General features: G+C 31.8%; 1 protein-coding gene across 1 annotated transcript in view; it reads right to left on the bottom strand.

The window, feature by feature from the left end:
- The window catches only part of LOC109827047 (cell division cycle 20.2, cofactor of APC complex-like), a 3,742-nt gene extending 1,518 nt beyond the window's left edge, over nucleotides 1-2,224 (bottom strand). The window contains exon 1 of the mRNA XM_020394014.1: nucleotides 920-2,224. Coding sequence (XP_020249603.1) covers nucleotides 920-2,109 — 1,190 coding nt within the window. The 5' untranslated portion in view covers nucleotides 2,110-2,224. The remainder of the gene's footprint in view (nucleotides 1-919) is intronic.
- Between the last annotated feature and the right edge of the window lie 11,123 nt (nucleotides 2,225-13,347).

The following is a 13,347-nucleotide window of genomic DNA, read 5'->3' as shown; positions in this document are numbered from 1 at the left end:
AACACAGACACGCACACAAATCTACTCATCTACTTGATAAAATAAAGAACAATAAATCCCTTGAAAGAGAAATAGAACACAAAATCAGCACCAGCGCACCACAAAATAACCCATAACAATAAACTCACCCACACAAAACATTTAACCTGATGGAAACTGTTAACAGAAAACTATCTCCACCACAAAACAAAAACAACCAAGAAAATAAAAGAACAAATAACAAACCCAGAAGTACACATGCACGCAGATACCAAAACAAAAAAATACCCTTAATTTTTAACCAAGAAAAAAAAATAAGGGCACAACACATGTGTGAAGCCATGGATGTTATTTTCTGAAGTTCATGATAACTAAGAGGAGTGAAGTTTCAAGTTTTTTTTTTCTAATTTTTTTTAAGTATTATGAATGCATAATCAATTTCAGTTGACCAACCAAAAGGGATTTGACCATATCTTCCTAGAATAGCAACAAAACTCCAATAATAAAGTTGACATGCCATGATCTCTGGCAAACAAAATTTAATATCGTATAACTCCTCAGTGAAAAAAAAAACTTAAACATATGTGTTGGAGTCAGAGGGAATATCCCAATCTAGAAGTGCATGAAATGTGTTAGAAGGTGTCATGCACATAACGAAAACTTATGGGAAAGCAATATGTGTAAATTAAATATTGCGTGCTGGAAATGAATGAAAACTTTCAAACTGTGTTATATGTGCAGGTGCTTTATATGTGCAGGATATAAATGCGCTAACGTGTATAATGTGTGTCACAATGTGTGATGTACGTATGATAAGTGTTTGACAGGTCAAAAGATGTCCTGGCGTATACGTGTGTTGACAAAGAAATCCAGAAGTGCCTCTGCTATGCTATATATGTGAGTGTCCAGTTAGTTAATGATGAAAAGTAAATCAACTTACCTGAGGTGTGCACGATGTGAATCGCCAAAGGCCACTCTAGGTACATCCTCTGGCACTGGAGGAAACACATTCCAGAGCCTCAGGGTCAAGTCCACACCCCCTGAAGCAGAGGCAACACTCTGACCATCTGGGCTCAATGCCGTGTACATAACCCGGTCACCATGGCCAACAAGCTCACCAATCCTATCCATGGAAGGATACTCCCAAAGTGTCAGCTGCTTCTTGTTACCCCCACAAGAGCTTAAGATTTCCTCTTTGCTCTTGCTCCACAGAAGAGAACAAACTTGAGAACTGCCCGTTGTCACCGAGCTCACACAATCTCCAGTTCTTGTATTCCAAAATTTAATTGACCCATTGCTATCATCATCAGCATCACCACCAACTCCTCCTCCAGTAGCCAGCAAATTTTCCCTAAACGGGCACCAACCAAGGGCTCTAACTGCACCAGTAGCAGCCGCCCTCAACCGAAACATCCACCGATCCTCAATTCGAGAATCCCAAATGTAAACCAGCCCATCCCTTCCTCCACTTGCCAACTGCTTGAAGCCCGAATCAGCCCACTCAAGCCCACATATATCCCCTCGACGGTGCCCTCGATAAGTATGAACAACAACAGAAGAAGAGGGTAACCTGGGATCGCTATCGATGACAAGCCCATCAGATCCTCCTGAGGTCAAGATGTTGCCTTGCCAGGCGAGAGCCCCGATTCTTGATGATCGGCTCATCAAAGTCCTCAGCTTTCGCTTACCCTCAGCATCCCAAAGTTGGATTCGGCCATTGTCGAGCCCGATCGCAATGTGGCGGCCATCAGGAGCCCAGCTGACGCTTGTGACGGACCCACCACCACTTTCTCCAGTGGTCAGAACACAGTCGGCCGAGGAATTAGGGTTCCACAAGTGAACCGTGTCGTCGAGGACGATCGAGAGGAGGATGCTAGGGTTCCAGTCGAGCACGTTGAGGTGATCGGCGTCTTCGAGACCGATGGCGTCGAGGACCCGATCGGAATAAAGAACGCTTCTTTTTCTCTTCTTCGTGTTGTTGCTGTTGTTGCTGAAGAGATCGTTGAGGATTTGTCGATAATGGCCCCATTTCGAAGGAACATCGGGGTTCACCGGCGTCATTGGGAATGAAAGGAGAGGGATTTCGCGGTCCCGACGACGCCTCAGTTGACTGACGTCATCGAACTCCATTGCTCGAGTGAAAGAACGAGAAATTAGGCTTAGGTTTAGGGTTTCCTTGATGGCGGGACTTCGGCGACGGAGAGAGAGAGAGAGAGATTTAGCCAGAGAACATGAGAGAGAGAACAAATTGTGGTTAGGGTTTCGAGATCAAGATTTAAATAACGCGGGTTCGCTCAAACTGAAGAAGGCGGTGGCGGGCGGCCGCGTTTAAGGCCGGGTCGGGTCCCTTCGTTGTACCCGTTAAATGGTATTTGTAAGTGCGTATCGTCGTCAGGAAATGGGTCCCATTGCAATGAAACAGGAATTTTAATTGACAAAAAAAAGTAAAACTTGTAATTTTAAAAATACTAGTTTTTACACACGTGCAATGCACGTGATTTAATATCATGATTAAGTATTTTTGGCAGTTTGTGTTCATTTTTTTCTTTAAACTCTTACATCCCGATTATTTTTTTATGTTTGTTTAAATGAGATACACCCAATTTAAATTTTCATGTTGATATTTGAATTGACAATAAATAAATATAATATAAAAATAATTTGAATTTTCATATTATTTTTGACCGATATGAAACTAAGCTTTATTTGAGAAAGTATAACATTGCAAAGTGAAAAATATTAAAATAGTGTTATACAAGGAAGGTGAATATTTAAAACCAATATGGCAAAATGATTGATTTAAAGTATGTTAAAACGATGCAAAAGAGAATATGAAGTTTATTCCTAATCATTGATAGACTTCATAAAAAAATATAAATTAAAGATTAATGCTAACTCTAGTATACTTTTATATGATAAAAACATCCACATAAGAATATAAAAGTACTGAAAAAAATTCATGAAACTCCCTTCTAAAGATTCCTAATTTCACTCAAAATAATTAAACTATTCTATAAAATATTCATAAAATATTGTTTTTATTTCTTCTATTTTATTTTTTATTGAGTTAAGATCAATCCTTCTTCAGGTTTATCATTTATCATTTCTCGGACAATTCTAGAGTATTGTCTTCATCATCTACATCAATTGTGACATCAGGCTAATTTTGTATTTTTTATGCTATTATCTTTCCTAGGCTCGTTAATTTTTTATCATCTCATTTAACTTTACAAAGAAGTCAAATGTACTTATGATGTTCAACACAAACTGCTCAAAATATAGACTTTGATTTTTTTTCTATTTCAATGAGAATAAATATTAATTTCATATATATAAAATTCTTTGTGTTCCTAATTTATTACTTAAATAAATTAGAAGCTATCTCTTTATTTTCCTCTAAAATGAATTCTTCTGATGTGCATCCAATAAGAATTTCTGTTATTTCAATAATATTACCTTTGCTCTATCCCTGTCATTTTCCATAAAGATCTAAACTAAATACCTGCATTATTCATTACCAATTTCTCTTAGATTAAGATATTAATATTTAATTTGAAGAACACAGTATGGAATTTATGAATACTTACTAATTTTTCTTATGTCTTCCATGGAGATTTTTTCTTTGATTAGAATAAAGTTATTAAATTATTTTTTAATGTAACTCATTCAGTACTTTATTAATGGATATGTCTTATGTTAATGCCAATTCAAGTGATTCTTTGACGTTTTCTGAATTTTAGATTTATTTCCATCACTTTCCCATTTGCAATGGAAATAACTCAATTCTTTTAAAGTTATCTCTAAATATTTTAATAGTTTCTCCATATGTAATTCCTTGTATTCTTTTACCCTATAAATATTATTAACGTCAAAGATTAAAGTTTCTAAATTAAAATCAATTAATGCTAAGGTATAATATTATAGTGTTTTATCATTTCTATGGATTTAAACATCTATCAATTAATGTTACGAATGTATTTTGGCTACCCCAACTTATTACTAAAATTATATGAAATTACTTTAATTTATATAGTGCTGATAATTTTTAATCTATAATATTTTTAAAAATTTTATCCATTAACCGGATGTTTTTAATCAATTCTTATTGTTTTTGTTTACCAGTATCAACTTAGACTATTCTTAGATGCTGAAAATGGATAGTAAATCCCTAAATTAAAAATACCAAACAATTACACTTTTCTTTGCCAAGTTTTAAAATTTTAGCCCATTTTTGTGGTTTTGAACTTTGAGGGTGTGATTTATAATTTTTAAAAATTTGAAAGAGTTTTTAAAAAAAAATTACTTTTAAATTTGGTAGTTGTAAATTCTATGTTTCATGTGTTGGTGGTAATTTTTTAAATGTTAGTATATTTCTTGTAACTCTAAAATTTTGAGGGTATCTTTTGTAATTATTAAAACTATAGATTAATTTTGAAAAATATTAAATTTCAGTGGTCTACCAATCGACGAATTTGATGTGTGCTAGTTAAAAATTTTGAAAATTTAGAGTTTTTTCTACAATTTTTAAATTTTGAAGGAGTTTTTAAAAAATTTTGAGGTTAATTTCGGCAAATTTTAATTTTTTAGGTGTCTAAGGGTAATATCTTGAATTCATCTTATTTTATTTACAAATTTTAGAATTTTAGGGTGGCGTTTTATAATTTAAACTTTTGAATGTGTTTCTATAATTTTTGAGATATTGAGGGTGTTAATTAAAAAATTTAAATTTAAATGTCAAAAATTTTAGGTGTATCATGGTAATCTCTTGAATTCATCTGTGTTGTTTGTAAGTTTTAAAATTTTAGAATTTTAATGTGCTTGTCTGTAATTTAAACTTTTGAGGGTGTTTCTATAATTTTTGAGACATTGAGGTGTTAACTGTAAATTTTAAATTCTTTGCAAACTGATGTTAATTTTTTAATTTCATGTTTTTTATTTTAAGTTTTGAGACATTTAGATGAGTTTTATAATTTTAAACTTTTTAGGGTCTTTTCTGCAATTTTAAAACTTTTTATGGTTTTTTTTGCAATACTTCATGTATTATAATATGTTATCTACTTGTAATTTCTTTATCTTAACAAACTAATATCATTTTTATGTTTTATATATTTTATTAATATTAGTTTTTTTAAATTCCGTATGATTAGGGTAGATTAAGATATAAATAAAATATTCAAAATAGTGAAGGATAACATTAACCATTGAAAATTAGAATTTGATTATAGATAAGGTAGTTCAAACTATAAAGGGGTATATTTGTCTAAAAAAGATTTTCCGAACTCGTGCTTTTAAAGGGAGTATGACTAGTTTTTACACACGTGCAATGCACGTGATTTAATACCATGATTAAGTATTTTTGACAGTTTGTGCTCATTTTCTTTAAACTCTTACATCCCAATTAGTTTTTTATGTTTGTTTAAATGAGATACACCCAATTTAAATTTTCATGTTGATATTTGAATTGACAAAAAACAAATATAATTTAAAAATAATTTAAATTTTTATATTATTTTTGACCGATATGAAACTAAGCTTTATTTGAGAAAGTATAGCATTGCAAAGTGAAAAATATTAAAATAGTGTTATACAAGGAAGGTGAATATTTAAAACCAATATGGCAAAATGATTGATTTAAAGTATGTTAAAACGATGCAAAAGAGAATATGAAGTTTATTCCTAATCATTGATAGACTTTAAAAAAAATATAAATTAAAGATTAATGCTAACTCTAGTATACTTTTATATGATAAAAACATCCACATAAGAATATAAAAGTACTGAAATTTTTTTATAAAACTCCCTTCTAAAGATTCCTAATTTCACTCAAAATAATTAAACTATTCTATAAAATATTCATAAAATATTGTTTTTATTTCTTCTATTTTATTTTTTATTGAGTTAAGATCAATCATTCTTCAGGTTTATCATTTATCATTTCTCAGGCAATTCTAGAGTATTGTCTTCATCATCTACATCAATTGTGACATCAGGCTAATTTTGTATTTTTTATGTTATTATCTTTTCTGGGCTCGTTAATTTTTTATCATCTCATTTAACTTTACAAAGAAGTCAAATGTACTTATAATGTTCAACACAAACTACTCAAAATATAGACTTTGTGTGTGTGTGTGTGTGTGTGTGTGTGTGTGTGTGTGTGTGTGTGTGTGTGTGTGTGTGTGTGTGTGTGTGTGTGTGTGTGTGTGTGTGTGTGTGTGTGTGTGTGTGTGTGTGTGTGTGTGTGTGTGTGTGTGTGTGTGTGTGTGTGTGTGTGTGTGTGTGTGTGTGTGTGTGTGTGTGTGTGTGTGTGTGTGTGTGTGTGTGTGTGTGTGTGTGTGTGTGTGTGTGTGTGTGTGTGTGTGTGTGTGTGTGTGTGTGTGTGTGTGTGTGTGTGTGTGTGTGTGTGTGTGTGTGTGTGTGTGTGTGTGTGTGTGTGTGTGTGTGTGTGTGTGTGTGTGTGTGTGTGTGTGTGTGTGTGTGTGTGTGTGTGTGTGTGTGTGTGTGTGTGTGTGTGTGTGTGTGTGTGTGTGTGTGTGTGTGTGTGTGTGTGTGTGTGTGTGTGTGTGTGTGTGTGTGTGTGTGTGTGTGTGTGTGTGTGTGTGTGTGTGTGTGTGTGTGTGTGTGTGTGTGTGTGTGTGTGTGTGTGTGTGTGTGTGTGTGTGTGTGTGTGTGTGTGTGTGTGTGTGTGTGTGTGTGTGTGTGTGTGTGTGTGTGTGTGTGTGTGTGTGTGTGTGTGTGTGTGTGTGTGTGTGTGTGTGTGTGTGTGTGTGTGTGTGTGTGTGTGTGTGTGTGTGTGTGTGTGTGTGTGTGTGTGTGTGTGTGTGTGTGTGTGTGTGTGTGTGTGTGTGTGTGTGTGTGTGTGTGTGTGTGTGTGTGTGTGTGTGTGTGTGTGTGTGTGTGTGTGTGTGTGTGTGTGTGTGTGTGTGTGTGTGTGTGTGTGTGTGTGTGTGTGTGTGTGTGTGTGTGTGTGTGTGTGTGTGTGTGTGTGTGTGTGTGTGTGTGTGTGTGTGTGTGTGTGTGTGTGTGTGTGTGTGTGTGTGTGTGTGTGTGTGTGTGTGTGTGTGTGTGTGTGTGTGAAAAATACCAAACAATTACACTTTTCTTTGCTAAGTTTTAAAATTTTAGCCCATTTTTGTGGTTTTAAACTTTGAGGGTGTGATTTATAATTTTTAAAATTTTGAAAGAGTTTTTTAAAAAAATTACTTTTAAGTTTGGTAGTTGTAAATTCTTTTGAAAGAGTTTTTTAAAAAAATTACTTTTAAGTTTGGTAGTTGTAAATTATATGTTTCATGTGTTTGTGGTAATTTTTTAATTGTTAGTATATTTCTTGTAACTCTAAAATTTTGAGGGTGTCTTTTGCAATTATTAAAACTATAGATTAATTTTGAAAAATATTAAATTTCAGCGGTCTACCAATCGACGAATTTGATGTGTGCTAGTTAAAATTTTTGAAAATTTAGAGTTTTTTTTATAATTTTAAAATTTGAAGGAGTTTTTAAAAAATTTTGAGGTTAATTTCGGCAACTTTTATTTTTCAGGTGTCTAAGGGTAATATCTTGAATTCATCTTATGTTATTTACAAATTTTAGAATTTTAGGGTGACTTTTTATAATTTGAACTTTTGAAGGTGTTTCTATAATTTTTAAGATATTAAGGGTGTTAATTAAACAATTTAAATTTAAATGTCAAAAATTTTAGGTGTATCATGGTAATCTCTTGAATTCATCTGTGTTGTTTTTAGTTTTAAAAATTTAGAATTTTAATGTGCTTGTCTGTAATTTAAACTTTTGAGGGTGCTTCAATAATTTTTGAGACATTGAGGTGTTAACTGTAAATTTTAAATTCTTTGCAAACTGATGTTAATTTTTTTAATTTTATGTTTTTTATTTTAAGTTTTGAGACATTGGGATGATTTTTATAATTTTGAACTTTTTAGGGTCTTTTTTGCAATTTTAAAACTTTTTATGGTTTTTTTGCAATACTTCATGTATTATAATATGTTATCTACTTGTAATTTCTTTATCTTAACAAACTAATATCATTTTTATGTTTTATATATTTTATTAATATTAGTTTTTTAAAATTGTTAAGCTAAACATGGTTCACATAGGATTATTATAACATGGTTGAAAAAACTTTATAATTATCATAATATATTAATTTTTTTTGGATATTTCCATGTGTGGTTTTAACATTTTTTCTTCCAGAGAAATAGTTACACTTAAAGTCTTAATATATTAATAATTTAAGATTAATTAGTAATTTGAATGTATAATTTCAAAATATTAATGATGTAAGGGATCGATACTAAAAAAACTATTATTATTAATGAATAAATAAATTCTTGAATTCATCAAAGAAAAATGGTAGGTTTATCTAGTCATCAAGGATTTTGTTCAGTTATAAAAAAAATCACTTCCACCTGTGGTTTACTTCCATTGTTGTTTATCCGGCAATCGAGTTTGTAGATATTCAAAAACTTTGTTTTAGAATTTTCTAAATAGAATGTGCAAATTCAATCAAGAAAGAAAATATAAATTATGTGATCAATTCCAAAATATGATGTTGTACTCTTTTTACATCTTCCAAACTACTAATTGATTTGTCAAAACGATTACTCTCTAGTTTCAGAAAATTATATAATATAGCCTGAGAATGATTTATACATATTATGTACTCATATTGATTGTATTTTAATAAAATAATTCATATCTATCCAATGTCAAACAACATCCAAAATTTTAGCTTAATAAGTTAGAAGAATACAATTTCTGCAACAATATTCATATCCAAGCTATGAGCTTCATAAACTTATAAGAACGTGAGTAATATAAAATGTCAACTTAATTTTTTGTCAAATAATTTATTACAAATCATGAAAGATAAGGGGAATCAGAAGGATCACATACCCATCCCAAATAAATATTAAATTTCTCTTAGAGATTCTTATAGTAAAAGATTTTCAAAGTTGATGAGTAGGATAAATTTAAGGAAAAATAACCCGAACCAGTTCATTGAGTGATAGACTTGCTATGAACTCCACTCGTATAAAATTGATGTCACGTGTACCTTAAGTTGTGCTTTTGTTTAAGGGCTAATTTTAGAAAACCCCCCCTCGACTATGAGGGGCATGTCAACCCACTCCACCCCCTTCCCCACAAACTATTTAAAACTGAGTAAATCTCCGTCAAGTTTTGGGTGTTTTGTAGATAATCTATCTCAACCTTTAAAATTTTGATTTAATCCCTATGAATATTTTTCACTTAAACCTGATCTCTCAAAATTAATACCATGGAGTCTTATCTATTATGTGATAAGAACTTGACTTGAAAAGACTAAAACATCCATCAATCATAAAATAATACCTTGGTTTTTACCAGATGAAAGAAAAAGAGGTGATATAGAGGAAAAAAGAATTATAAATTGGTTGTGACCTTTTTATTATCAGTTGAGGGTTTCTTTTTTATTAAAATTGCTTTCTTCAATATGGTATTTTGTCCAAATCACATATTGAAGTAACTATGTTAAGGAAATTTATTAATAGAAATGTAAAAGATTAGGAAAGGTTTTATGAGATACGCTATAGTTGAGAGGTATTTTTTAAAATTGCACCAAATTTGAGAGGGGCTATCTATAACACCCCTCACAATAAGGGGGTTTTGTCAAATTGAATTGGTTGAGTGGGATTTAAGACAATCCACATAGTTGAGAGGGTTTTTAAATATTAACTCTTCTTTTAAATATCGCTTATTTATAAATTATCCCTCAAAATTTTAATAATTTAATATTGGTCCTTAAAATTATGAGCAATTTTAAAATTTTGAGGTAATAACATAAAATTATTGAATATATAAAATCAAGAAACTAATATCTAAATAACATTTACATATTTGCTCTTACAGGCATTGTATTAAATATCAGCCGATATATTGCTATATTGACTAATATATTGGGTCAAAGACTTTATCTCGATAATATTTTATATTGTTTTCTTTTGTTTTGTGGTTTTTTTGATATATCGACCACTATTGAAAATATGGCTGATATATCTCTTTAAAGATATCGAGAAAATCGTGTTATTTTTAATTTGATTGTGGGCTCGGGTTTGGATCGTGTTTGGGATAAAAATCGGAACCCAAAAACCCCACGAAAGGCACAATTCTTCTCCCAAATCTCTCCACTCTCGACTCTCCCAAATCTTAAGCACATATCTTGATGCAGGTTCTTATGTTTAAAATTCATTTCTATATTAGATTACATATTACAATGTCATGTTATGTATGAATATTATCTCATATGACACCCAATATTATATACATATCCCTAATTTTTACAATCCGATATTGTAGATTTTATTTGTTCAATATTTATCCGATGTCCAACACTTTGTAGTAGTTCTTCGAAAGCCTCTTCTAAAATTTTCTAAGTGAAGTATATAATTTTAGGAAATAATTCAAAATCTTGAGACTCATTCAAAATATGATGCTATAATTTTTCCACATCTCAATTACTATGTAAATATAAGCTATGCATGTTGCCTCATATTGTATGATGAATATTATTTATCAATGGGATCATATACTATTGTTTGTGGATAACAAAGTTTTCAAATCTTTTAAAGGCTTAACTGAACTTAAATACCTTATAATTTATCAAAATTATACTTATATACCTCCACTTGTATCTTGTTGCACTTTCTTTTTAATTTAAGATAGCGTATCTTGTTGCACTTAAATGTCCTAATGTTTTCTAAAATTTTATGTTTGTACATTTTGTCCTATTACCTAAACATAAGAATGTTCTTTGTATTTTCCTATATGAGTGTCATGGTATAATTTTAGTACAATTCTATGTTTTCTATTCTTTCCATAAATACTTTACTAACATGAAATTATCTATTAATATATTATTATACAGTATTAATAATTAATATGATGTAGAGTTTTATAATAACATTGGAAGTTTTAGAAACCAAATTATACACATTTAAAGTGACATATAATATCATTAATTAACAATGATAAATTAATTTAGTTTAGTTTGTATTAGAATGTAATATCAAAAAAGAATAGGGGTAATATAGTCCTTGAAAAGTTTTTTAACAATGATAAATTAATTTAGTTTAGTTTGTATTAGAATGTAATATCAAAAAAGAATAGGGGTAATATAGTCCTTGAAAAGTTTTTCCACAACTCCCTCTTTTAAAGGGAGTATTATTATATTAGGAACGTGATTTAAACGTGAGAAATAAGATCTTCGGCACAGCAATTTTAGAGAAAAAATTGCCACAAAACACCCAAAGAAATCCCACCATAGAAAAAAAATCCAAGAAGGTCCACAAAAAACTTGAGCACAAATTTTAGATAAAAGTCTACACGGGAGGATTTTTAGAAAAAAACTTATTTCAGTTTCTCGAACTCTTTTGAAAATTTAGAGGCATTTTTTCTGAAACACGCGAATTTATGTGGTTATGATTTTTATTTTTCTAAGTGTAAATTAGGAATGAGTGCGATATACAGGAGTACTATGAGCGTTAGATTTAAAATGTATCACAATAACATACTAGATATTCAACGATTATAGCATTAAAAGTAGTGGTCTCTCAACTACTTTTTGTAGTATAGAGGATCCAAATTCTCAATTACAATTACAAAAAAGAGAATCTTCATTTTTTGAAAAACATGTTATAATCAAACTGATTGTAATTGTTTTATAAAATTATATATATATATATATATATATATATATATATATATATATATATATATATTATATATATATATATATATATATATTATATATATATATATATATATAAATAATAATAGTATATAGGAAGTATTGGGTATACGTTGGGCCAAGATCCTTGTAGTGATGTGGACACATCTTGTCCATACATCACACATTGGCAGTTCGGTGAGGCTCCATGCTTCTAGGTGGATTGTAGGCATCAATGATGTGTCACATCACTACCAAGGAATTCCTGGTACCAAGTATACCCATTTTTCTCATATATATATATATATATAATATATATTATATATATATATATATATATTATATATGATATATATGATATATATAATATATAGTATATATATATATATACATACATACATATATATATTGTAGGCACTAAAAATGTCAAGAAATAAAGTAGGGTCGAACCTCGACTATAAGCATGATGAAGGTCGTCATCATGAAGAACCCCGTCTCAGCCAACAACGCTCGTCATTGGGGACGAAGCTCATCATTGGAGTTGAAGTTCACCTAGAGACGAAAATCCTCTAGAAGATGAAGCACATTTAAGAGACGAAGTTCATCCACAGACGAACCTCGTCGAGCAGTGTCTGACTCCTTAGAAAACAAAGCTCATCATTGAAAAACTTTAAGAAGTTCGCCTAGAGACGAGTCTCTCAACGTCTTATCCTTCAGGAAACGAAGCTCGTCGATGAAAACAAAGCTTTTATAGAAGACGAAGCTCGTCAGAAGAAGTCCACAAGGTTTGATACGCAGCTGGACATGACCATAAAAAACGAAGCTCACCATATAGCGAAGCTCGCTTTATTAGACGAATCTCGATGCGTGTGGAGGGTCGTCTCATCTAACGAACCTCGCCACGCAGCGAGACTCGTCTCACCAAGTGAGGCTCGACTCTAAGACCCTTGAAGACCCAGTCAGCCCACTTAGGCTAAATTCAAGGAGTCAGTTACGCTCCTCAACCCCACGGTCAGCGTGTCAGTTATGCGCTAGAGGCTTATAAATAGCCGCAAGAAGCTATGAAGAAGCCAACAGAGTTAGCTCAATTAGAAATCGGATTTGGAGAAGCTCTTTTGAGATCCGAACCTTGGTTCTTGTGATCTAAAGTTAGACGTGCGGCGGCTCAAGCACTCGACAGAGGCTAACTTCTCCTCGAATTGAAGCGATCTTGCTCCGATCGTCAACGAGAAGTAAGCTCGATGCGAGCATCGAGTAAGGCATCTCATCGCCACACAAAACCCACGTTAAACAAAGGAGAAGTCAAATTAACATTCTTCTCTTCTGTACTTAAGAAAGAGCAATTGTAAAGAGATTTTTACCAGGCGATAGAATCTCGTCTCACAACTGTTTGTTGGAAATTTGCAGTAAAAAGACAGTGAAAGAAAAATTGACTTGTATTCTCTCAAAATCGATTACAATTTGGATTCCGATTACAAAAGAGAGGAGAATGAATTTGATTCTCCCCTTTGTTTAAAACTGGGTTCTTCTTGGTAGCGATGGAGTGCCTCCTTCGATTGCTTGCGTCGAACTTGCTCTCCGTTAACGATCCGACCGTACTATCTCACGAGAACGATTGATTTGTGTGATGAACTCGGTTTAGAACTCTTAACG

The sequence above is a fragment of the Asparagus officinalis genome, unplaced genomic scaffold, assembly GCF_001876935.1.
Source record: "Asparagus officinalis unplaced genomic scaffold, Aspof.V1 AsparagusV1_Un8, whole genome shotgun sequence".
NCBI classification, from domain to species: Eukaryota; Viridiplantae; Streptophyta; class Magnoliopsida; order Asparagales; family Asparagaceae; genus Asparagus; species Asparagus officinalis.
This window is presented reverse-complemented; position numbering and strand designations above follow the sequence as displayed.